This window comes from Buteo buteo, chromosome 5, assembly GCF_964188355.1.
Source record: "Buteo buteo chromosome 5, bButBut1.hap1.1, whole genome shotgun sequence".
Lineage (NCBI taxonomy): Eukaryota > Metazoa > Chordata > Aves > Accipitriformes > Accipitridae > Buteo > Buteo buteo.
The window spans coordinates 30,017,249-30,044,389 of NC_134175.1; the positions used below are offsets into that span (position 1 = coordinate 30,017,249).

General features: G+C 36.8%; 1 protein-coding gene across 3 annotated transcripts in view; it reads left to right on the forward strand.

Annotated features, from left to right (window-relative positions):
* Nucleotides 1-27,141, forward strand: part of OLA1 (Obg like ATPase 1) — a 103,631-nt gene that overhangs the window by 36,329 nt on the left and 40,161 nt on the right. For all 3 annotated transcript variants that reach the window (XM_075028424.1, XM_075028425.1, XM_075028426.1), the window contains exons 5-7: nucleotides 13,446-13,621; nucleotides 26,311-26,391; nucleotides 26,656-26,753. In XM_075028424.1, the coding sequence (XP_074884525.1) occupies nucleotides 13,446-13,621; nucleotides 26,311-26,391; nucleotides 26,656-26,753 (355 nt within the window). The remainder of the gene's footprint in view (nucleotides 1-13,445; nucleotides 13,622-26,310; nucleotides 26,392-26,655; nucleotides 26,754-27,141) is intronic.

Consider the following 27,141-nt stretch of genomic DNA (forward strand, 5'->3'; position numbering starts at 1 on the left):
GATGCATTTTTTCATTTAAAGAGAATAAAACCAGTAAGTGTTCCTGCCTCTACAAATGTTATAAAATGTAACATACCTGTTAATTTCCCTTATTTTACTATTTGTAGTGGGGCTTTGGTACACAGCAGTTGTTTTAAGTATCAAAGTCTCACTGTCAAGTCACTAAATGGCAGTATTTTTTTCTTTTTTTTTTTTTTTTTTTTACTAAACTTACTGCTGATCCTGTTAAATGCTGTTGGTGGCATTTTTTTATGGACAGTTCCAAGTCTTCTGGATTCTTTAGTCGCCAGATAACTTGTGTTTTTGTAGTTAGTGATTATTCACTACTGCATTTTGATGCTTGGCACTTTGATGAAAATGTTGTAACAAGAATATAAAGTACTTCTACAGTGAACCTTACAGAGTTGTTTGGGGTGGGGAAGAGTATCTTTGGGGGCTGGGGGAATGGGAATTTGATGAACTGCTGTTATTAATATAGTAGGCAGTGTATAACCGAGATTTTAAAATGTTTGAATTTAACTTGTATTTAAGGTTGATAAAAAATACGAGTGAATCAACCTGGGCTTTAGGTGAAAAGATTTTCAAATTTAAAGATTTTGTGCCTCTGATGGGGTTGTTTGAGTGGTTTACTGAAACATTTAAGAGAAGAAAAATGTTTCTTTAACTCTAAACAGGCGGAATTGAGTTGGGAATTGGGAACAGAGGGAAGAAAAAAAACTTTAAACCCCCCTTTGATTATGATTATCTTGAAACTGAGCTTTGCTTCAAGATTTTAACCAATGCTATGTTTTCATAATTTAATTGGTATTTATTTTCTCAGATGTAACTGATTTGGATTTCTTAGAAGATGTCTGTAACAAACTGGATCCATCAATAAGTAACTCATTTACGGCATTATTGTACTCAGTCGTGAAAAGTTTAATTGCAGTTTGCTTCCATCATTTTTCTTGACAGCTGTTGAAAATAATGTGGCAGAATTGGATTTATACTGACTTTTAGGAAGCAGATATTTGTTCTAAAGCAGTCAGGGAGTGCAAAGATCCATGCCAATATTCAGAATTCATATTTCCCTTGAATGGAAGGTTGTGATAAAATGGTACATGGTGTGTTTTCATTGCCTGTTGAAAGACTTTCATGCAGTTAAAATAAGCATTTTGATGGTGGTTGAATTAAGAGTTTTTGTCAGTCTCTTCTCATCATGGATGATTAGACTAAAACGTCTGCTTGTCTTGACTTGAGATCACCACAGCTTCAGATAACATGCTTTGTGATTGAAGGTCGAAATATTTTGAATTCTAATAGGCTGCCAGATGAATTGCTTGAAATAGACTGTAAAATTTCAAGGCTTCCTTTTCCATCTGCTGTGAAAAGAACCATTGGGAATGGTTGAGCTTGATGATCATAGAATTACGGGATGGTGATTCTAAAACCCTCAAAGGGAAGTTGCTATGGAGATCTAGTTCCAAACTGTGAAATGATTCACCTCTGAAAGGCTTCAGGGTCTGAGAAGCTGAACACATCATTGTTCAGGTGGTCATTGGTTAGGAAATTGCTGGTGCCTGTGTAATCAGCACTCCTGTGGTAGTTAACGATCTAAAAAGGTTTGTTCTGAATGATGTGGGACAACAGCAATGTGCATAAGATGGCTTCTCTCAATCATAGTTTGCTCAGCCTGGTGCTTGTAAAAATACAGTGAGCTAAATGGCAGAGAAATGAACTGCTTCATTGAGGAAGTCTTTTAAAAACAAAATTCTTTTCTGTGATGGATTTGACATCTAAAGTAAAAGGAGAAGAACTGTTTCAGCTTAAAAAGCTGTGGTTAGATGTTGCAGAAGTGTCCCATTTATATATTTATTTTGCAAGGGGCAGAATGGCAGGGCTGTGTATTTGTATTTGCTTGCGGGCTAAAGGAGTAGTACTGTTGGAAATGAAGATTTCTACCCAGTCACACCTCGGGAACATAATGAAGTAGACTTGATATGTTCATATTGCTGTCCCCCTCCCCCTGCCCCCCTCAGTTTTAGGGTGTACCGGACACTCTGCTTTGACAATAATGGAAAAAAACCCACCCTGGATATCCAGGATTCAAGTTAATCAAAGCATGTGTTTTCTTTCTTCATTTCTAACTTACTTGCATGTTTTCAGGATAGGGAAAGGGAATAAATAGAAAATGTTTGCATACATGCTTAAAGCAATGTTGTCAACTGGTGCTAAAATTTGCCAGCAGATTCTTAAATTACTTGGAAACTTCAACATACACGCAAGTATTTAATATCCTTTTTCAAGGAAGGCAGAAGGCATTTGCTCAGTGTACAAGTAGCTAATGACTATAGCCGTCTGTACCTAATTCAACATAAAACATTTTCTTGACCATATGAGATTCAGATAAAGAAGTTTGTGTTATTATTTCTTGCATATCTGCTCAGTATCACCCTTGTCGCAATCCCTTAACACAATCTGTTAATGGGATTTAGTAAAGAAGATGCCAATGGCTACTAGATGGTGCCAGATAGTTACAGAACACAACTGACATGTTGCCTGATGTAGTTGCCATTGAAGTAAAATGTTACTGGAAAAAAAAGCAAATCCCTGAGTGTTACGGATTACTTCACTAAAATAATGTACACAATAATGAGTTCTTTACTTCCCATGTAACTGGTCAGCCAATCTATAGCAAGTAATATGTTTAGTTTTCTGTTGGGATGCTGTTTTGAGTTTTATAAGGAAGAGGAAGGGACTGACATCCAAAGTAAAATAATGTCGAGTTTTATCTGGTTAACTGTTACATTAAGATTTGAACATTGAACAGGAAATATTGCAAACCCGCTTTATCAGGTCTAGCATCTCAAATAAGATGCAAATTATATATTACCTTTTGTTTTCAGTCTTTCAGGAGCTGTTCTGAAAAGATCATTTGATATATCTTGTGATTCCAAGCCTGTACCATTATGTGAGGTCCTAAGAACTGTGGCATTGCCTTTAATTTGTTGAAAAGTAATCACTGCATGTGAAAAATCATGTATGAAGAACAAACTGTCTCTTAACCAGCTAATGAATAAATTTTTTTCAAATTATTGTTAGCAGGCAGCACTCTTATAAAGTTTTAATTTATTTGCAAAGGATAAATCTGGATGAACTGTATTGCTACTTTGCATTAAGTTTATATATTACAGTATGAATGTGGGCCAGAATGTCCAGAGGGAAGGTTGTATGATGAGGCACATTTTTATAAGGTAAATTTACTGAGAGGCTCTTTGCTTTTGTTTTTAAAGATATTTTATTCATTTAGCAACACAGCACTTCATTACAAACTTATGTAGGGCATATGCATACATAATGGCACTGATCAGACAATTTTTGCTTATTTAAGTCTTTATCAACTCTCATTTTTGTTATACATTGGCTGGCCTTTCCTCAAGCATGTTTACTCCTCCTCACCTCCTCCATTGTGCAATGGAATAGATCCTCAAAGGAGAAACACTCAGATACGGAGAATAAGGTTCTTTGTTAACAGTGGTGATCTGAGTTTACAACTCCTTATAAATACCCTTCTTCTAAAAACTCAGTTACTCTTTTTGTAAACAGTGACTGATCTGTAAACATAACTTATTTTTTTTCCACTCTGCCAAATTCCATAATCTGTTTTTATAGCATTTTTGTGAGGCACTGCGAGAAGTTTGACAGTTTTGTAGTGCTCTTGTTTTATCATAACAACAATGTAATTTTAAGTTTCAGAATATTTGGGAACTGCTTAGATAACTGACTCCTTGTAGCTGAAAACTTGTCATTACTGAGTTTTGTCTAGGTATTTATATAGCTTAAGACAGTGCTTTAAATATTTTTGAAGAGAAGTTGCCTTACTGAAACAGCTTTACACCCTTCTTGGTGGGTTCCAGGAGAGTTGTGGTTTTGCATTCTGTGCTGAATGGAACTGTCTATTCATTATTTTACAAAGACTAATAACCCTCCAGGGTGTTGAAGAATGCAGAACAGAGAGTTGAGCTAGCTCTGCACAGGAGCCAAGGTGGGCTCAGCAGAGTCTAATGGCTTGGACTTTGTTGCAGCATTAGATATCCAAAGTGGTTCGGTAGGACTACAGTCATGGTAACTGCTATGCCAGGCCCAATAAAAACTTCAGGGCTCAAGTCTATTTTTTTTTTAATATTTCTGCAGCTTTGGCATAGTCAATCTGTGACCCAGATAAATGGTCTGTGAATAATTAAAATGTTTCCTGTATATCTGGTCATTCAAGGCCAGATAGAGCTGCCCTGTGGGTTTCTGCTGATGGCTGCTATTTGCTATTCGTGATCTGTGTAAATATATTGTCTTAAAAAAACACAGTTAGTGTTAGCCATTATATTTTGTCATGGTGACTGTCAGAGATTGTAGTTAAGACTGACACCGTAGAGGTTGGCACTGAGTATTACTAAAGAGAAGACCTTGATGGCTGACCGTCAGAAAGAAGGGGTAAAATGCACCATGGAGATGGTGGTGGTGGAAGTCATCTAAATACATAGTTAAACGTATAGGCATATTCCTACTTTCCGAACGGTTTCTGTTTAGGAACCATGTTTTTGTACAGCGTAGATGCCATCAGATTGCAAATACATGAGTTCCAGTCTACTTTTGAGTAGAAACATTGTCTTCTGTGGCAAGTGTCTTCTGTGGACAGTCTGGATATGTGGTACACAGAGGCATGTTAAAATTTATCCACCGATGTTTGTGGCCAGACCTTCCTGCGTGTACTAACCTTTATGCAGGCGGCGCTGCCGTGGGAGCGCTCACCGGGGAGGGTGATACTGTGGAGACTCTCCCTTGTTCCCGTTCGCTTCTCTGTTCCCACCTTGAACTCACAAAGGAAGGGTTTCAGTCATTAGAACAGAAAGTAACATAACGCAGAGCCTGGCTGAGCTCAGGTTGACAAGAGCACTTGTCTCTGAAGCAAATGTTTGCATTCTTCAGCCTTTTTGGCTTTTGGACATTTTGCAGTGGTCCAGGCTGGGTTCCAAATGCCCCTCCTTCTTCCAGTTAACACAGTTGTACTTCGGAAAAATCTGAACACAGAGGCTTGTTTTTCCCAGGGAATTCTTATTTTAAACAATTTATGTGGTATGTCAGCCATCTCAAAGTTTTGCATCGAGTGCTGCCCTTCCTAGTGTCTTCTGATAGTGAGTCCCTGCAAATTACCATGTGCTGTGATCCTGGGTAAAGTGTGCTGCAAGAAGAGTAACCAAGGAGTTTGTCCCAAGCACTGTTTGGTGGGCCGTGCAGTGATAGTATTTCAGATATATGATCAAGGGCAGTCAGAGTGAGCCCTCTGCAAACACAGGCATGAAGGGCTCAAAGATTTATTCCTTCAGCTGTCAAATAATGTCCTTTACCCAGTGTGACCAACTTGATAGCAAATCTCAGCAGGTAGAAGGTTTTGCCTGCAGAGTGTTGACTACATCCCAGTGGTGCTAGGATGAAAGAGCAATGGCAAGTAAACACATTTTACATCTGAAATAAATCACTAATATTTGTCACACAGACTCAAGGGTAAGGGCTCTGGAACAGGATTTTACAGATAAGCTCACTGGAGCGACTGTCTTGGTAACAACTTTCCTCTGTTAAAACTGCTTCCACCAGGAACAGAATTGTGGTTTCTTCTGCCAATTTACGTGTCCTGAAGTGAATTGCTTTGCCTCAGTGTTTCCTGAGGAGGTTATAATTCTCATCTCTGACCTTGTGCAGTACTCACTTGATGAGTACTTTTATGCAAATGTAAATTCTTTGTATGCTCAAGAAGTTGATACTACAGTCATTTAAAATCCTGTATTGCTGCTACATGCTCTCATTGTGTGTCTGCCGGTGCAGAAATAGACTTGCCCTTTTTTGTCAAATACTCCCAATAGATTTGATATTGAAAGGACTGCCATTCAGCTGCTGTTTCAGACTTTTGGGGAGGGGTGCTTGATTTGCACTCTCTTGACTGGTGTGATATTAGGGCTCAGCAGGGTAAATGTAGCTGCTTATCTTTTATATAGGTAAGTAATGAATTTGAGTCCTAATACCGCACCAGTCAAGAGAGCCCAAAGCAGCTGCTTTTACCATCCTGTCTCTGTATAGCCATATGGTACACATAAACTGTAACATTGTGTTTGAAGTAATTAATGCTGCAACTAATATTCTGAACTGTTTTTCTGTTGCTAAGATCAGCTAAACTTGAGAATAAAAACAAGTGGTTTTAATGGGAATTAAAACCTTTTCTTGTATTTCTACGATGCAGGTAAAACAAAATAATTATTGCCACAGTGACTGCTTGCATTTTAAATAAACTTATACATATTATTTAAAAAAAAATCTAGTTAACTTTAAAATATGTAAGTTTTCTTGTCATTTAGGGTTCTGTGAAGCTGATCATCAAGAGGGTTGCAAATCATTGGCGGTTTCTATTTTCAGAGTTCCACATCCCAGAGTAATTTGCTTTAATTTCACCCAATTTAACCTATACTTCACACCATCACCATTCAGCTTTAATAGCTATGTTCTATGCATAAGAAAAGCAGATAAATGTCCACAATTAGACTGTGAGTGATTACAACTAGTTAGGGCTTTATGAAGACAAAACTTAAAGGGCTGTAGCACAAAACAAAGCCACAAAAGATGTCTGAAAAAATTCTTTCTTCAGAAGTCAAGGTTTACTACAGCATTTTATTTAATGTTTTTTGTACTTGATTTTGCTTATGTTGAAGATGTAGGCAGGTGCACCTTCTTCAACTGAAAATTACTCTGCTTAAAGAATATTAGGTTTGTGTTACAGGTGATTAATTTCACTTGAAATTAGCTTGCAAGGGAAAACATGCTAAACCTACTTTATTTGTTGGTTCTTTGTTAACGCGTGCTACGTTTAAGAAGCTGTAAAATGTTGACTCTGACAGTATTCTTTTGCCCTTCTAAACATATGAGTATGCATAGTAAAACGTACCACCGTCAAAGTTTAATATGTTCTATAATGTTAAATGTACTTGTACCTCAGTCAGAAATAGCGGTATCTTTTACCGTTTAAATCTTTATAATACTGATGATAGCATGTCAAGCCAGTCTAAGTACAGATATCATTTATAATTTAATGTTTTTTGACACTTGTAGTCTTGTTTCTTTTGATAGCTTAAAGAAATACCCTGCTTCCAGCTCTCACCCCACCCCACCCCACCTCCAAGTTACCCTATTTTATTTCTTTTTGTTCTCTCCCCCATCCAGATAGATATTATTGCTCATTTATTTCAGGGCTTATAACAGGGTATGTATGTGTATTGTGATGTGCCATATCAGTCTGTGATGAGCAGCTCTTTTTGATAACAGTTGTTGAATGTGTGCTGGAGAGGAAGTGCAAGTATCAATTATTCTGTATGTCTGGTTTTTGGTGGTGTTAATAAACATTCTCTTATAGCTTATTGACAAAAAAGCCTGGTTGTTACCCTAAATACCAATGGGAGTTTCAACTTGTGATGCAGTTCGGATTCTGATCAAATTGTAAATATCCCTCTTAATTACAGCATAACATATACCAACACAGTTGCTTACCTTTTGTAAATGAATACAAGATGCCAAAATGCTCTTATGTGGAGCTTAATATTAGCCAAATATTTTGTTCCATTTTACTGTAAGGGTAAGGATAATTAAAGAAATGAGGCAACTGATATATCAAATATAAATTAATCTTGAAGATATTCCTTAATTTCCATAATTGCAATTAGGAGCAGAATAAGATAAGTCTAGTAGTATTATTTTGATTTGGTTTTTAGTGTCTCAGTGGCAGCTTGGAGTAGCTAGAAACAATAAAGTTTAGGTTATAGGCAGCTTCGTTTTTGTGTCGAACTAGTTTTATATGCTATATCATAAAACTTTCAGTCCAATCAGCAACTACATTTAAATACTGCAAATTGTGGCAGCAAAACAATAATTCTGCTGATTAGCCCCTTTCCATTTCTTGTAAGTGAACTGTTTATGCTGTTGAGTACCTTTTGAAAAAAGAAAAAGCCAAAACAGCCTTGATTAGTCAAGGAGTAATTGGATGACTTGATTTTAGCAAGAGAATGAATTGGTTGATGATAGCCTGTAACTAAGTGTAGTGGTTCTGTTCAGATGAATACATAACATACAGTCATCAGACCTTGACAGGTATAACATAAGCAATGCAAAAATCTCTGGAGGCTGAGAGGTAAATTTTGTCAAAGAATTTTGAAGCTGATTCTTGAAAGAAATGGAAAGAAATGTGCATGCCATTAGATGATACTGTTTAAAATGTGGCATTTGTTACCGCTGTGCTGTATACATATTTATCTACTATTACTTTTGCATGTGAAGAAAAGATGTGGTCTGTGTGTCCTGGCTGCCAGCAAGACCTGACAAATAGACAGTTCCTGTTCTTCCTCAGGGAAGAGCTAGAGTCAGGTTTCACATCTTCTCCAGCCAGTTATTCCGCTTTCTTGATCTTTTTTATCTAGTATCACTTGAAAGCAAAGTGCAGAACCAGCTATCGCTGCGTTACTTCTTTAATGCCTCTTTTCAAATATTTTTGGGCCCACCACACTTGGATCCAAACAGCCCAGATAAAGTGCTCAGCCGAAGATAAATCCTTCCCTGAAACTGAAGAATCCTTTAGGTTTGGGTCTACTGGCAACAGAAGAGGGAGCTGGATGTGGCAATGATCATTTCCAAGCTCCTCATTTCTAGTAACTTCAGGTTAAGTCATTACTTTTGGTGCTGTTAGATGGCAAATGAATTCTGCTGCTGTGTTATGCATTACTACTATGACATGGGAAGAACAATAGATTTTCATTATATTCATTGGAGAAGGTCCTTGTCCATAGCTCATACTGTCTTGAGAATGCAGTGGTGTGGCTAGTTTTGGAGAAGTTCATATTAAATTTTTTTTTTCTGGAAATGAAAACTTCAGAAGCTAGACCACAGAGGCCAGCAGCCAGTAGCCTGGCAGGTGTGAGTATGCTGCAGAGCATAGTGTAGAGACAAGTTTCTGATCTTGGAAAGGTCCCTCATAGTTACAGAAGTTGAACCCTCATTATGTCACTAAGAAGACAGACACATTGTGTTTGAGGTTCACCACATTTAAACACAGTTCATAATCAGGATGGGTTTTACCTCTGACAGGTGACTCTGTTTATTCTCTCTGTTCTTCTGCAACTATCCCATTCTGGTCCTTTTCTTCCTCACCTGGATGCCCTGTTAGTATGAGTTTAGGGAACCTTTCTTCCCCCACTTTTCTACCAAGCTCTCTCAAGCTAGTAATTAGCTTGAGATCAAAATAAGACTACTGGATCTCCTTTTCTCTCTCTCCCCATTATTTTTACTCACTGATTCTGTTGTAGCCGGTGATCAGTATGAGCCAAGTGAATATCAGCATTTCTTTGTCAATGTTTATTTTTCATTTGCCTTCTTCAGAGAGCTACATGTCCATAAACTAACTGGTGTTCTTTTTCTGTGTGATACCCGAGATAATCTTACCTGTTCATTCAGAAAACTGGAATTCTCATCTGTCTGCTGTCATCTTGCATCTGAAGACCTACCTCTCATCCTCCCTGCTTCTTCCAATTCAGCATATTTTAGTGGGTCCTTTTTATTTTCAACAGGCTGCTTTGCTACATAGTGCTCAATATCAACTACTGATACTACTGCTTACTCAAGGTTCATGGCCTGTGTCCACCTTGTGCATTTTGATCATCGTACAGGTGTTGCACTATCTTTAATTGGACAGTGATGTCCTTCTCAGTTTCCTATTTGTTGTATTTTAAAATAGAGTTTTTGAGCTTTCTGTTTTGCTGCTGTGTATGCTGGAGGGAAGGAGGGGTTATTGTATCATCTTCCCTAACAAAAGGCCTTGCTTGACAGAGGAATTTCACTCACTAATAAAGCAAAGGCAGAGAGACATTAACGATCTATATCAGGTAATATTTGGATATTAATATTATACTCCTTATTTTCATCTTTGTGAGTTGCAAATAATATACACATTTTCTGATACGTCCTATTTCTTGAATCAGTTTTACAACTCCATTTTTTCCTACTACTTTACATTTCTGTATAGGCTGCTGTACTTTTTCCAAGAGATGTCATCTCTTGCACAGAGCCTAATTCCTAAGGTTTCCACCAGTTCTTGCCTGCCAAGTCTTCATTCAGCTCTGCAGACAGGATTGAGTTCCCTGCAATGGTCAATATGATTTGTGTTAGACCATCATTACAATGCAGGCTTGAGGCTGGCGTAACAGATCGCCCAAGATACATCCCACATGGATCTTGAGACAAAGTTATAACTAAGGCTTTTTCGTCATAGCAGTGTCTCTCCCTTTTCGTTTCCTTCTTCCTTGAGTATCCCATCATCTCACTTCTGGCTAGGCTGTCAGTCAGAGGCTGATCTGTTGTAGGTTGATGACTGAAGGCGGTATTGACAAACCCTGAATAAGAGATTCACAAATAAAGCTCAATGCCTGTTGGTTGTTAAGAAGAGTCTCAGTTTATGCCCAAATCTGGACATCAATGCCAGTTTGGCCTTTTGTGTGTACAAAATCTTATACCTACCACTTCCTTACGGACTCTGACTGTCTCAATGGGAAGATATTTAAATTTCTCTCCTCTAAGTGTTCCTGATAACTTAAGAAAAAAACCAAAAAACTGCCATGATTAATTTAATGGATCACCTGTCTATTTAAAAGGGAACTGTATGACCTTTGCCAGCACACCTGTTAACAGGTTTTCTTCTCTCCAAGTTAGGAAAATGCACTTTTCCTCTAAATATAGAATTGAAAATTTAAGCTCAAAATCCAGTGTTTTAATGGAATATGTGACTAGTGTTCATTTCTTCTATGAGATGAGTCAAGCAACCCAGTGAGGAGGAGAGAAAGCTAAATCGTTGCCTTGAACGGGAAATCATCAGCTCAGTAGAGGGGCTCCCTACTTGACCATGCAACCGCCTATTGCCAGATGGGTCTCTTGTCATCGATGTTGCCTAAATGAGCTGCAGGACAGCAGCTGACATGGGCATGAGGACGGCTGACGGGAGGAGGAGATGGGAAGAAAACTCTGGCAGAACGTTGGAAGTGTCTGTGGGTTAAAGCGTTTAGTGGACTGAGAAGAGAGCAATGGTGAAATGTATATATTCAGTTTTATAGGGGTGGAATTACACTGAATTAATTGGTTTTGGATGAATAAAGAACTGGATTTTTTTTTTTGTGAAAAGGAATGGGAAAATATGAAGAAATGAAGATAATTGCTGGAGAAGTATTTTACTGTTGTTGAAGAAAATGGAAAAATATAACTAATGTATAAGTTGTGTTTTGTTATTACTGGCTAATTCACCTTACACTGGCTTTTTCAGAAAAACTTCATTCTTCCTTAAGACCAAAACAAGCTGTTTACTTTACTTTTTATTTTTATGTTCTAAATGCAAGATCTTTACAGTCGTGGAGCTTTTCTCTTGGCTTTAACAGTGTGGGGGTTTGTTGTTGTTTTTTAAACCCATGGTCACCAAATGCAGAAGGAAGATGTAAATAACTTGAGAGTTTATTATTTAGATGGTAATGGAGACTTTTTTCTTGATACAAAGGTAAACTTCTTACTTTTTTAGCTGCATAACTACTACTCACCTGTTGAGAAGGCGGGGCAGGTAGACTTTGACGTCTTCCTACTTTTTTTCCCACTTTTTATTCAGTATTTTCCTTGTTAAATCACAACAGAGCTGTTTAAATTGTTTTCTACTATTTGTTCAGCCGAACAGCCCATGACTCATTGAGTCAGGTGCTGACTTTAATTGCCTGGCATTAGTATGGGTTAGTGTAGTGAGTTTGCATTTGACAGAGCAGCCTGTTCTCCCATCACGGCCACCATCAGAGTTGGATCTATTGCTGAGGTGATTCTCCTTGTACCAAGCAAGCTCACTGATCATCTTTGGAGAGAGACAGCTGATGGGAAAGGAGGGAAATTCTGATAACCACTGTTTTAAAGACTTTTCATAAGTTTGTGTGAAAATTATTCTGACATTTGACTGTCAACAACATTTTAAACCTGTGTACCATGTGTTTTGATGTAAAATCTTTATTGCTGAAACCACTGATTTCAGAAAGTTAAAAGAAAAGATGAAGTTTAAGATGTGCATGACAACAAAGAACCCCAACTTTCTGTATATCAGTTAAGGAATTGTTTGTAGTTTACCCTGTTTGCTATCTTATATTTAGTACAAGAAGTGCCTTGGGGGTTTTCTGCTGTGTTAAAAAAAAATTATTTTCATTTTGGTAATATTAAAATTATTTTCGTGGTTGATTTCTCAGGCCTATCTTTAATGTTACAAGATAGGCATGCAAACGGTCTGAAAAATTGATCCAGGAATAAGTAATAAACTGTTTTTAATTGTTAATATTTTTATTTTTTAAATATGTATTGATTTTTGGGGGGTGGGGTGTTGGTGATGCTGCTTATCTGATAATTTAAATCCTGGTTGAATTATGTTGCCAGATTGTCTTCAGAAGGGCATGAAGTCAGCACACATGCTTCAGTAATATCTGGTTGTTTTACCCTTATGTTTCCAGTTGGCAATTTGAAATTATGGCTTCAACTGCACTTTAAATATGTGATAATAGCATGTGTTTCTAATAAGGGCCAGCACCATTTTGTTCAGATAGTGTGAATGGTTGTCACTCATATATGACAAATGCACCTTCATCTGCTTCTTTGATGGCCCCCTAAAAACCATACCCTCAAATCAGGCCGATGAAATTAGCTGCTGTGTAAATTGTGTGTCTGAGTGGTTCATTATCTAATCACCGTCAGAACCACAGTGATAAAGTAGATTGAAACAGGGACGAGGTCTGCCAGATGATTTCAGGCCTTTTTTTCTAAGCTCTGTTTCCCTTGGAAACACTAAGAGTCGTTCAGAACTTCAGAATTCTTTGTCTAGAACTTCTTTTTTTCTTAATGCATAAAATTGGTCAGCCAGTGAGGGCTGCCAGGGTGATTTGTAAGGTTTTCTTTCCATGAGTCTTTTAGTCATTACTGCATGTATTATAATGTTCTGCAACGTTCAATTTAGCTACTATGTTTGTTACTACTAGGTTAGATACTATTAAATACAGTGGTACCTGTTTTCAGTAAAGTGCTCTAGCCTGTTCCTATTTAGAAGAAACTCTTAAAGGTGTGTTAAGTGCTCTCGTGAAATGGCAAAGTGCTATGCTTTGTATATATCTTTATAAAGCTTTGGATTCTGGAGTTGATATGTAAATTAACAGACTAAACCAGTATGATAGAAAATATTGCAGGTGACACTTGCATGTGGACAATATGTCAGACCTACTGACTTTTTCATCTCAAACTCTTGTGGCTCTTAATAGTGTGTTGTAAATATATATTTCTTGTCTTTTATCTTAGTAAGTAATTTAAGTGTTCTTTTGTTTTAGGAGCATTTGAAGATGATGATATCACTCATGTTGAAGGAAGTGTAGATCCCGTTCGTGACATCGAAATAATACATGAGGAACTTAGGCTTAAAGATGAGGAGCTGATCATGCAGAGTATAGACAAGCTTGAAAAAGTAGCTGTAAGAGGAGGAGACAAGAAATTAAAACCTGAATATGTAAGTAGAAGTATATGACCTATAAAAGTAGGTCATTAAGTACTCTCTGTATTGAATTGAAATTTTTGTATTGTTGGGCTTTGTTACTGATCTTCCATGTGTATAACATGAAACACTACTACTATTTTTATGTGTATGTTAAAGTAATTATTATTATGAGTAAAAAAATTATTAGAATGAATTATTTGCTGTGTTGACAGTGTGAGATTTCACTGATAAAGCTAATTGTAACTTTTAAAATTTAACTGTTATTTTCTTGCTGACCCAGCTTTATATGAGAATTGCTAATGCTTCATCAAACTTACATCAGTGTTTAGTTGTAATTCAAAGTCCAGGACTCACTTCTGAATTATTCTTGCTGTTAAGTTCTAGTCTGTTGATACTAGTATTCCTGTAGCCACCGAGTGAATATATTTTCTTGGTGTGGTTGTGCTTTGTGCCTTTCAGTGCATGTTAAATAAAGACTGCTAGTTGAAGTTAATTTTAGAATGTTGTGGAAAGCTGCTTAAATGAGCTCAATTATCACAGGGTAGTAGTGGTGTTTCTTTGTAAATTAGAAATGTATAGTAATTATCAACTTCAAACTATATTTTTGTAAATGATTATTTTACTGCCACTTGACTTTTGAGTCTGCTACACTTTGCCAGTAGTCTAGTTATTAATTTTTCCTTTATTTCATTAATCTTCTGTAAATATTTCAGGTGGTATATAAAGCACATTCTCTAATTATTACAGCAGTGTATCAGTGTGGAAATAGACTATTTATGCCTAACAATTAAGTAGTAAAAAAATACTGTTTTCTCCCATGGCTTTTTAGGTAGCAAGTAGTTAGAAAAACAATGTCATATGAGTGCTGGTGCTTTATTTTATCAGTATTGAAGTGCAATGAAAATTTGTTGGCCCTACCTAGTGTTTGGAAGTGAATAGGAACTGAAAGTGAACATCCTTCTCCAAGATACTCATCTTCATGATGCAGTGTTAAAAAGCACTTCTTTGGTAGCTTCTGTTGGTGAAAAACTAGTCTTCATCTGGCTTGAAAAGTATTTTATTCCCTGATTGGTCTAAGCCAGAAAAAATAGCTATTGTTGGATGATTTGAAGACTTGCACATAAGCCCAGAGAGAGAGAAGCAGGTATGCTTCATTTAAGGTCTTATCTGACATGCGTCAACCCAGCCTTGGGTACATGTGAGCAGTGATTTTTCTTTTTTACAAAAGGTTGCACCTGCTTAGAGAAACAGTGCTGCTTGTGCCTACAGTTTCAAATAGCATCCACATAGTCTTTCACCTTTTAATTCATCTTAAAGGAAGGGGCAAGCAAAAATCCTGTCCATGGTGAATTCAAACTTCAGCTTAAGGCTAAATTTTATATTGGTTGTGATGCTGTTCTGCCCCAGTCTTTAGCTCTTCTCACTTGCTTTCTTGTGTTGCTGTCTTTGGAAACAGCTTTGCTCGGCTCCTCATGAAGGAGACGTTCTTGTCCAGTTTTTGAGTGTATCTCTCTGGGTGCTTTGAGAGTTTCATATCACCCTCTATGTTCTTCCTGTGCTAAGGAAGAAGTCTGAAGTGTGTTTTGAATAAAACTCTTAATAGTCATCATATGACTGTAATGGGTGGTAGGTACAGTTACTGTTGTATGACAGAGCTGCTCTTACTCTTTTTTTTAACTACAGGAAGTTGGTATGTGTTTGAAAACAGAAAATGTCAGATTATTCTCAAATCAAGGGAGACAGTAAATAAAACCCCCTCAAATCTGGAAATGCAATTTAAATTAATTAAAGAAAACTTTTAAATCTACATTATTAATCTGTCTTTACCCAGCTTCAGTTCTCATCCTTCTCTCTGCCTCTTCCTTCAGTCTCCAAAATATTACTTCATCTGTAGTTCACCCGTCAGAATCACTTGTCATCTTGTGTTTGTAGCTTATACTTCCCGTCATTCCTTGGGGTTTTTTTATCCTTTCTTTATGAACACATGCACAGAAAACACCAGGTTCTTGAAGTCGAGTTGCTCCGCCAGTTCTGTTCTCAGTAACAGCTGTTACACTTGACCAGTCTCAGCTGAGTTTGTCAACAGCAGTAGAGGTTTCAAAGGTATTAAATTCCTTTGTTTCATGGAAAGGGGTGACTGAACAGAATGGAGAGGCACAAATTAACGCTCCCCTTGAGACAAAGGCTGCACATAGGAGCTACAGTCTCTAGGGAATCTCTTCAGGGAAGTGCTGTGGGGCATCACGTCTGTGCGTCCTGCTGATCTTGGACCTTCTTGCTTGTCTTCCTTTGACTTGTATGTTTGAATTGTAAAGTAGACAGTAGACCTTAGTAAAATGGACTTTTTTAATGGTAAAGGCCTGTGAAAGCTCTGCCTGGTTACTTTTCTTTTCCTGGTACATCATTCCTTAGGCCTAGTTACACAGCTTCTACAAATAGATTTGTGTAGTTGTAAGATTGTAATAGCAATTCTTGGGCTTTCCCAGCCACTAGATGGGTTTATTTAGATATTCAGCCACTGGGTTGTGAGGCACTCCTGTACGGTTTGCTTTGTCTCTTTTCCTTTAACATTTTGTGTTGCAGAGAAGACCTATGGTTGCATTTATGTAGTATACTGTGTGATAAACTGTGTGGTAAATGACTTAACGGGTCTAGGAGAGAAACCAGATGGGATTGGTGAAAAAAAAACCCAAACAGTTAAAGATTATGCTTTCCTAAAGCAGTACCCAAATGTTAGGACTGTATTTTGGCTGTTTGATCATTCTGTACTTTCTGAATCCTTTGCATTTTGCAGTTAGCTTGTTGGGCACAGAGAGAGTTCCCTGTCCAGCACCATTTGTAATGTTTTTTCTATGCAACTTGCAGCTACTGTTTAAGGCTTCCTCTTTCCAGGGCAGAAGAGTCATTAAGAGACAGTATGGACTGGAAATAATACTTTTTTTCAAACAGGCTGTCTTTAAAAAAAAAGGGGGGGGGGGGGGCGCAAGGGAGGGGCTGGGAGAGAACTTGGCAGGATTTGTCTTTTTATGTTATTTCCCGGTATAATACATAGCCATTGCTAATACTCTGTTCTTTCCATAGCAGAGGTGCCCAGCAAATGGGTCTTGCTGTTGTCTGTGCTCTGAGTGTTCCCAGTCATTTTCCCTTTCAGGAAAACTAGAAGGTTACAAGGGAAAAGACTTAGTATTTGTAGGTTGTTTTGAGTTTGGTTTTTGTTTTGTTTTTAAGGTGCAATGTTAAAATTTTAATATCTCTCTTTTTCATTTTTTTCCTTTTCCCATCCTTTTGGGAGTAATTTAATGTAAAAACACTTGAGAATTTCTGAAGAGTTGTAACTGGTTGAGAGTTGTGAAAGTTCTGTGGTTCATTCAGATAAAGATATTGCAAGCTTTCTTACCTGTATCACTTTCAGACCTTTCACTGGCTTGCTTTCCCCTGCTGAACAAAAACATCTAGCACTTGAATTCTGTTTTTTGTTTCTTTCCACTTTTTTTGAGAGCACTTTGAGATTTATTGAGGAAGAACACTATATAAGATTAGGGGAAGAAGAATAAGGTGAGGAAAGAAAAGAAATTATATTGATCTTAGTCAAGTATGTTTTTCCTTTGGTAGTTTGCTGAATATAACAAATAACCTTAATATGAAGGCTAAGGAAAAGTTACTCATTTCAGAGAGGCTACAATCTCCACGTGACCTGTGTAAGCTACAGTTGGCATCGAAGGGGATTTCACTGTGTGTTTCATGGAACCTAACTGAAAGTAAAAGTCATTCTTATTTCATAAATACGAATTGTCTGCTTTAGAGGATTCTCTTTATCAGTAAGCTTCCACAACTGAACTTGATAGTCTGAAATCTCCAAAAGGTTTAGGAGGAGAAAAAAAAGAAAATTGTCAGTCTGTATCAGTTAACAGTTTTTAAATCTGAGATTTGTATTTGTCAGCCTTCTTGCACCTCTGTTGTAACTTGTTAATTATAATTTTCCTTCGCATAAGCCCATACTGCATACAGTTGGTAAGTTCACCTTTGTGCGGTGAACTGGCTTTGCAGTTGAATACAATGTTAACTGTTTATCCCGTCTCTCAGAGAATTGATTTCTCAATCCCCTGTCAGGAGAAATAAAATAGCCAACTGCTGTTAAGGAGCCATCAATGAAATAACTTTCAAGTTCTACTTAAAAATCAGTCACACAATATGGTCCAAGATCACCAACATATCATGTTGACATAGGCTTGGAATAGCTTCCTTTACATGTATATTTTTGTCTGTTTTGCAAGAGTTCTCACTGCCTTCTTAGAAATGACTGTCTGCTTTTACTAAGGTTACTATTCTTTCCAACTCAGTATACCTTTAAATATTATTTTGGCTATAACCTTTAAAAGAGATATTATAGAATAAAAATACCCCTGTTATTTGCATGTATTAAAACAGTGTGAATATCATTTCAGAAAGCAATCAGAGTGATTTTGATTTTATCTATTAAATCTGTCTGGTGTTGGTGTCTGCAGAGACATGAGAAAGATATTGGCGCTAACCTTTATTATTAGCTTATTCATCTGTCATTTTGGGTAGTAGGAGATTTCAAAGCAAAATGCAAATATGTACAAATTTATGGATCAGGATGTTCAAATTTTAAAACTTGTTTTAAAAATATATATTTTTTAATTTATGTGATTTTCAGTCCTGGAGACAGAAGTCTTCAAGTTGATAGAATATAATATAGTTAAGTGAACTTTATGGTGAGATTCACCTCTAGTCCTTAGAGATTGACCTTCTGCAGTAGATAGCTATTCCTTCAGCCCTTTGTTAGGGCACCAAATCTTGAACTCCAGCACAGAATAATTCTTAGTGGTAATGGTATTCTGATTTATATATCTGACCACAAGAATATTATTTATAGTTGAGTTCACGCAGATTATTGATATTAGTGATATGAAGTCAAAATCTTTAGGTCAGTGTTAATGTCTGCAGTGTTTGAGCTTCCAATTTTCAGTTGAAAGGCAGCTTTTACAGTAGGTCATGATCAATGTTCACTGCATTTGAACCTCCAGTTTTCAGTTGAAAGGGGTGCTTTTACAAGTCCTGTGAGATATCTAAATTCCATTGTTCAAGTCTGTCAATTTAAAAATAAGATTAGTTTTTCAAATCAAACAAATTTTGTAAGAGCAAAAGTAATTGCAATTATGAAAAGAACAGTTAGAGACTCCTTTTTTAATGTAATGGTACCAGAACCATCTAGTGCGTATTTAACTTCCAGGAACAGCATCAAGCTTTGTTTTGTTGCTGCACTGGGCGATGAACTAATCATTGATACAATGACAACAGGCATTGAGTATGTGTATCTGTCAGCATATATGTACTATGAGGAATAAAGCAAAATCTTCCTAATGATGTTTTAAGTAGATTTAATCCTTTCCTCCCTCCTCCCTTCCATTTAACATCTTGGTCCTGTCCTGATAATACAGTAACTGTTTGAAGGATGTTTTTTCATTCATTTCAAATTACCAATACGGTGTGGGAGATACTTCACAAACGACAAAGAGCTGGTAGATCCAGTTTCTTCTCATTACCAATATATACTAGGTAAAAACAGGGTGACAATCTTTCCTTCCTGCAATATTCTGATGAATGGGATGGCACCGAGCAGAATTTGCTGACCTCGTGCTGCAAGCTGCTCGCCAGAGTTCTCATGGATGGATGAACTCTTATTTCCTCTAACTGATGATGTCAGTTGGGAATTTTCACCTTTCTTTCGTTCCAAGTTGAAGATAAATACAGTGGTGAATTGTTTGGGGGTTTTTTGGTTGTTTTGGTTGGTGGTTTTTTTTTTTTTTTTTCCTCCCAGTTTCTTTGGTCTCTTTTTGTGAGGAGAGTTTGAGAGGCCAGTTTGTTCCACTGGAGATGGAAGGAAAGGAGCAGCGTACGCGTACACTGTTGACATACTTTCTGCCGATGGCTGTTACAATTAGTAACTTAAATCATAGAGAATCGAGAAAATATTTATATTCTTAATGCATATAATTATGCCTAAAATCTTTAGTGGACCATTTACTGTGCTTAATGTGGTATTTAGAGGAAATTAAAGTTCATTCTGGAGAACATTTTGAATGTAACAGGAAAATATTCATGGCAGATGTTTGTGAATTAATCAGTAGGAAAGCCTGACTTAAAAGTACATAATGTGTAAATACACGTTTGGATTTCTTTTGGTATTATCAGTACACAAAGAGAAGTCAATGCTGAAATACTTTCTGTCAAGGCTGATCTTTCCTGTGTAGATTTGAACAGTGGCTTAAAGTAATTACTTTTGTAAATAATGCCTGTATGGGTATGTCTAGATCCAAGCTATGGTGTAATTTTTAAATAGTATATACATATGCCAAAATAACTCCATATATGAATACTTGTATTCTGAAAAAGTCACCTTTTTCATTTGGCTTAATTCACGTCCAGAACAAATGCATTCACATGTGGGTTTATTTGGAAATAAGTGTGTATAGACTAATGCGGTAAGAAAAGTTTAGTGGAACTCTACGGAAGATGTTTCATTTTACTTTTCAGTGCAATTTCCCTGTTCTGAATTTCTGAACTGCTAGAAATAATCACTTGTAGATGGACTGCTTTCTGTATTCTTGCCTGCTTTTTTCTTTGAGAAGCTACAAGTGACTGTATCATTTTATGTATAATGCCTTAGAACCCACAAGGATGACCCACACAGGAGAATTTGGGGATTATTGACATGAATTACATTGCCTGGAATGCTTGTAGGATGTTTTGGGTGAAAGTACTTGCCGTGCTTCATAAACATTATTGGCATCTAGCTCCGAGTAAATCTTATATCATGTATAGCTTGTACTGGCTCTGTTAGAAGGTATTGAATAAAAGAAAGGATAATACACTTGTCCTAAATCCATTACTTCTCCCATTGTATTTTTATTAAAGTCAGTGAGCAAGGGAATTGTAAGAGATTAGACATTGTTTTGTACCACAGAGGAGCTCATTGTCACTCCAGTTGATGTAGTACCTAACTTGTTCTCTTTCTTGCACCCAGCTGCTACAGCTTATTTAAGCACTTAACACAATTGAAAAACATGATCGAGCCTGTTTTTTGAAAATGCAAAATTTGTCTTAATTGTCCTTTAAAAATAGGACTGTTTCTAAACATTGTTTTTACAATAAATTCTTACTTTGTCTTACTTTAAATTCTTACTTTTAAAAGCCTCATGCTTTTAAATTGCCAGAAAACCTCCAGGAAAAGCAGAGAGCCTGAGGCTATGCTAAATAGAACTGAAAAAGATTTCCAAGGGAAGCCATGAACGGGAGGACTGTGGGCACGGTGCACGTTGTACACCTTGTGTTAACAAGGAAATTGGTGTGTGCACAATAAACTGGTTTTAGTGCAGCAGAGTTTAACTAGTTACGAGTACTCTTTATTCCAAGTAGCATAGTTCTCTATCTGTATCTGAAAAACCATCACAGCTATTTTGAAGGCCAGATGGAATACTAATTATTATCTAGTTTGATCTCTTGCATATCCCAGTTTAATTCTCACAATTGTGGTTAAAATAGAATGTATCTCTTAGGGGAAAAAATTAACCTTTATTTAAATATTTTCTAGCTGGAGATAAATTACTGTAACTTGCATGAGCTGTGCCAGTGATTAATTATCTTTACTATTTAGAAATAAGATACAGCTTTAGTCTGTATTTGTCAAGCTTCAACTTTCAGCCATTTGATTTCTGTATGGTAGTGTGAAAAGCCCTGTACTATGTGAGGTTTTTTGTTAATTATATATGTATACGAAATGCAATAAGAATAAAAGCATAAGATTTAAGCACACTGAGTCTTCATGTATAAGCACTTTTTCAAAACCTCTTATTTTTCCTCTAGTTTTTCAGTATTTCAATAGAGATAAGTGTAGAATTATTCACATTGAACATTAGCCTATTTATATACTCAAAGATTGTATTTTAGTTACAGAACATACAGTTCAATTGCTTGTGACCCTCAAGTCTTCTCAGTCACTCTTGCAAGGGGGAAGTCCTCTACCTGGTAAATACTGTATCCACCCTCCCTTCTCCTCCACCCAGCAAGTGTATGAATTTGAATTTATTGTATTGAAAAACATTGTTTGTTTTCACTAAATCTGTCTGGCAGTTCTGGTCACTACACACATGATTCACGTTGTTAGTAATGTACTATTCTCAGAGTCTGTGTCATTAACATCGTCTTTTTTAGGCTGTTGATGAAAGATGATAACTAGCGAAATGCAAATAATTTGTTTGGAGTGCCACCAGAAGCACACTCATTGGATTTTCTATTTACAGTTACATTCTGAGACCTACTGGTTAGGTGGTGTTGACTCCCTTTAGTGTGTGCAATGCAGTGGTTTTTGAATTAAATACTTCACGTCACTGAGCCAGATTCCTTAGGGAAATCTGAATATATTACACAGTACTACCTTCATTATTGATATGCTGTGCTGTTGGACTTCTGTATGAAATGAGAGGAGCTAACTAAGAGCTACAGGTAATGTTTTAGGTACTCCTGATAGCTTGTCTGAGGAGCAGAGCGGTGAAAATGATAGAATTTTGGGCAATTGAAATATTTTAATAAAAAGTATTTAACTGCTTTTGAAGTGTTTACAGGGAGCTGGTCAGTTATTACATCTTGGAAGTTTTGAAGGGAATGAATAAGGTGCTGAGAAACATTCCGTACTTCCCAGAAACATCTCCCTTGGGGGTGGCGGGGGGGAAGCCTACTGTACTTACAGTTACTGTCTGTAGTCGCGGAGACTTTTGCACTGCCTGCAGGATCACGGAGAATTCACTTACACTTTGAAGTGTGAAGTGATAATCCTCACAACTGCTTACTTCTTTATTAAATTTGCGGAAGTTAATTACATGCCCTGCTAATTTACAACAAAAAACTCACAATTCTCTGATGCCAAGTAGGCAAGTGAGTTTTCCAAGCTTCAGTTTAGTCCCTCATGCTGTAAGAAGAATTTGGCATTGGCACACATTATTACTATCATCCATCCAGAGAGTTTATTAATGTATGCACATTTTTCTATGCAGTAGTGTCTCATGAGCATGTCTTGATAAATCTCCTAAATGCAATTTAAATGTATTTCTTTATAGTTTTTTATACTATTGGGACTTACTGCTAAAGTCCTGCTTAGCATTTGTGGGTTGACTACTTGCTGCCTTTGGAAAATGAGACCAGGACATAAATTAAAATCGCTGTATGGCGTATGGCTAAATATACTAAGTATTCACATGTGCTAAATATATTGCCAAGGATATATTCGGAAATTAACCAATGTTTAAAACAGTGATGTGTGATATTCATGAAGTTTGCTATATTTCATATGCCTTGACAACTGTAAGTAAATTGGATTTTGGAGGGCTTTTGGGTGGCTTTTTAAATGGTGCTTGCTATAATGTTGGTAGCTGAAAACCAGAACAAGAATACCCCCCTCATCAAACAAGGAGAAGTGGATCATTCTGCCGGTGTCAGATTGACCTCCAAGTGTGCAACTGGGGAGGACAGATCTAATGAAACAAAGTGGATCATTGGTCTGTATTCTGTTATTAAGCATCTCGGAGTTAACTAGAGTAGTGATTAAATGTGTTTAAATGACTGTTACAGTGATAGTGAAGATAAAAAGGTCAGTTCATACTCTTTCACCAGGCCTAAACAGAAGCAATTAATAAAACTAAAAATGGTGCTACGTGAGATATAACCTGAAAATGTGCTTTTTCCTTTTTGTGTGTGTGCTTATAGTATTGGAGCAGCTGAGTGAAAAAAAAAATGTGGACATAGTTGCGTTTCTTCATATTGTCATTAGTATTTAATGATTTCTTGTTAGGGGATCATATTAAATCTCATTTAAATGGGACACCACCCTTGATGCAGGGGAATCTGTCCCTTTTTTTCATTTCTGGACTGTCTGCCTTACATTCTGCGTGGTGTGACTGCCCAGATAGGCCATCAAAGAAAATTTTACTTTGAATAATTATTTCCAAATTTTTTCTTTGTGTCTTACTGCCTTACCAGCTTCAGACATAAATGCTGTGTTTGCTTATAAGTTTCCATCCTTTTATCTAAAGAAAGTTTTCCAATACTTTGCCGCCTTCTCTGTAAAACCAAAATAAAATTGCAAGTATACAGCTGTCGGTTCTCCCCAGCATATGGAGTTGTTGGTCAGCCTTCCCTGTGGAAGTTAGGTGTGTAATTACTCCCTTAGAACAATAGTTGCAAACAGCATCAAGTCAGGTACCTAAATGAGAACTCTGAAAAATTAGGTCTGTGCCAAAATGGGTTTTGATGTGTCACCGTAGGTAGCAGGTGAATGTGGAAGAGAAGTTCTGATTGTCAGCTATGTGCTTAGGTAGTGCTCTTTAGAAAGAGCAAACTTTATTTGCTGCGTTGACGCTTGAAATTTTCTGGAGGTTCCGCGTCATGTAGCTACCCTCACAATGTGCTTAAAAACCATTTCGTTACTGCTTAAGCCTAAAAGATTGGCTTTGATAACTTGTGCTATAATTTTTTTCTGTCAATTTTTTATCGACTCCAATTATAGGCAATAATGTGTTGTTACTGGGGGGGAATTGTAGTGCCAAAAGCCATGTGGTACGTGCCTACAGAATTAGTATAAAACCCGAAATAGTGTGTAATCAGAATTCCTTCACTGCTGAACAGGAATCTTGGAGATTGTGTTGATTTTTATATATCTATTTGAACAAAAGCTGAGGATAAAGATCTTAAATGAAAAGTACCTATTGGTAGAATTGCTTCCCTTATCTTGTTTATACTAATTAAAAAAATAAAAAGCACATAGGGTTAAAGATAAGATGGTACCACTGTTTTCTTCTTTATGTGTAATCTTGTTGCATGTCTCTACATAAGCCGTTCTGGCCACTCATCATAGTAACCAGCTGGGCCATTTCACCTGCTGGAGCCATTAAAGAGGACTCTCTCCCCCTAGATTAATCCCCTCCGACATTAGTTTTTTTGCTCTGACAACTGGAGCAGGCATTCAGAATTTGCAGGTGGCCAGTGTGACGCACATAATTGCCTACAATTTTAGGCAATGAATAAAAATGGTCTACATTACTTGTCAAAGGTTGTATATGCAGTGCCAAGTGAGATCTATGGGAAGCCTTTTAGGGTTTAAAGAACAGTTAATAGCAAAGCTGCACAGTGCTTTTTTAATCATAATGCATTTGTAATATAGCACTTTGATCTTCTCCTTGTAGGAAATGGTGTTATATTAGACACTTTTAAACATTTATGAGTGAAATTCAGTTATAGGAGAGTAAAAGTGATTATTCTTAGGCAGAACATGTTAGATTTCATTAAAAGTTTTAGCTTGCCCCTTCCTTGTTAAAATCTGTGGGGAGTCCTGTTCCTGGAGGGTTTCAAATCAGGATCTGAAGATTTAGAAGAGCTTTTTCTTTTTTTCTTTCTTTCTTTTTTTTTTTCCTTCTCCCCCCCAACTAAAGCAACTGCAAGACTAGGAAAGACTGTAGTAAATACTGATGTTATTTGCGGTTGTTTATAAATGTACTTCAGCCGCATAGCATTAAGTGCAAAAAATGTTGTGTGCTCAATGGTTAAGGGAATGTTTCCTTGTATTTTCAAGATCTTAATTCTCAGTTGCGTCAATTATAACCTAAAAATGCATTATTTAAAGCATGATCATAAATTATCTACAACAAAAAATAGGCGACTCTAAAATGTACTACTCCTAGAAGAGCCGAGTTTGACCTTTCAGACCCAAGAGCCTTTTATTAACACCTGCCTGTAAGGAGAACCGTGCCACACGCAGCTTTCGGATTCATGACCACAAAACTGATGAGGAAAGGCTTGAAGGGTTCAGTTTGTGTCACTTGCTGTTTGCCGTTTCCATTTCACAGATGATTAATCTTTCTGTGAAGAAAGGCCAGAGAAACAAAGCACATTGGGCTCTTCCTGCAGTTACTCCTTCTGAATGCACACTAGCTTGCTAACTAAAAGGCCTTTAGATTTCCTGCCGAGAGAGATGTTCTGAAAGTGAATGCAGCTGGTTGGAGGTCACCAGTGCAAGGCTCTTGCCATTGTGTAATGGAGGCTTTGGCAGGTTTCATTTTGGGGGGGAGGGAGAAGGTGTTGGCGAAAAATTAATGCGGAATAAAAAGGGCTTTGGCCATTTGAATTAATTTCTTGAAGGGTGGATCATCAATAATAGGCTCAATTTCTTTTGCTCACAATTTAAAAAAAAAAGATATTTGCCGTGTTTTTTCCCTCCCATTCCCTTTTCTTAATGGCATGTTTATATTGTACGTGGTCTCTCCTGCTGGATGCTGAAATGTCGCGTCTTACTGAGTTTGAAAAGCAATCTAAAATGTACTGATTTTTACATATGTTTTATGAGCTCTGCTAATTTTCGTGGCGGCGAGAGGTGATACTTGAGTATTGTATATTTTAACTTCCTCATTATGCGATTTGTATCGCTTTAATAATCGATACTGCTCTTTAGTGACTTTTAAAGCAGCAATTTCTATTTTTCTGGGAGAGTAAAAATTTGTTTTTAAACGGTGTTATCTAATTTTTAATTTGTGTATGTTTTGAAACTTAATGTAGACACGCCTTGTTTATGGAAGAGAATGGTCTGATATCCAGCTGAGTTTTTGACTTTGTTTTTTCTTGATCTTGCGTAGGACGTAATGTGCAAAATCAAGACATGGGTAATAGATGAAAAGAAAGCTGTCCGCTTCTATCATGATTGGAATGACAAAGAGGTAGGCTGTAAATACTATCCCATGAATTGACTTCTAATTTTACTACCTGTTACTGTCTTTTTTTAAAGGTTTTTCTTTCAGATTTCATATTTATAGTGTATTGAACGTTAAATTTATCAGCCAATTCTGTGTTTATTAGTGGCCTATATATTACACTTTAATCATGTTGCCTTCTCAGACATGCCGTGAGGAAGATGGTCATAAAATTAACTCAAGTTGGTATAACTTCTTTTTAAAATTCTTCTCCTATATTTTCACTTCTAGATTGATGTTTTGAACAAACATTTGTTTTTTACTTCAAAACCGATGATCTACTTGGTTAACCTCTCTGAAAAAGACTACATTAGAAAGAAAAACAAGTGGTGAGTGTGTGCAGGTTAAATATCTAAGTTTATGCTTCTATTCCACATTTCAATGGTAAATAATTCCTTGCACATTAAGATCACTAAGGATATTAATTAAAATAGGAATAAAAACTAATGTTGCACTTCCGTTACTTGTTACACTCCCATTGACCTGCTGCTTGAGTACAATGCATATGGCGAAACCCTGAATGAAAGCGCAGAATAGAAAAGAATATGCTTTCCTTCCCTATATTTTTACATGAATCCATTAACTGTGAAGAAAAGATATTTGATTTAGAAGTACTGATTTAAATAAACATAAGGTTTTATCATGTTATATAATGCTGATTGTCTGAACAACATCTTTTTCATTCCAAAGGAATGAATTGAATGCCGGAGGACTAAG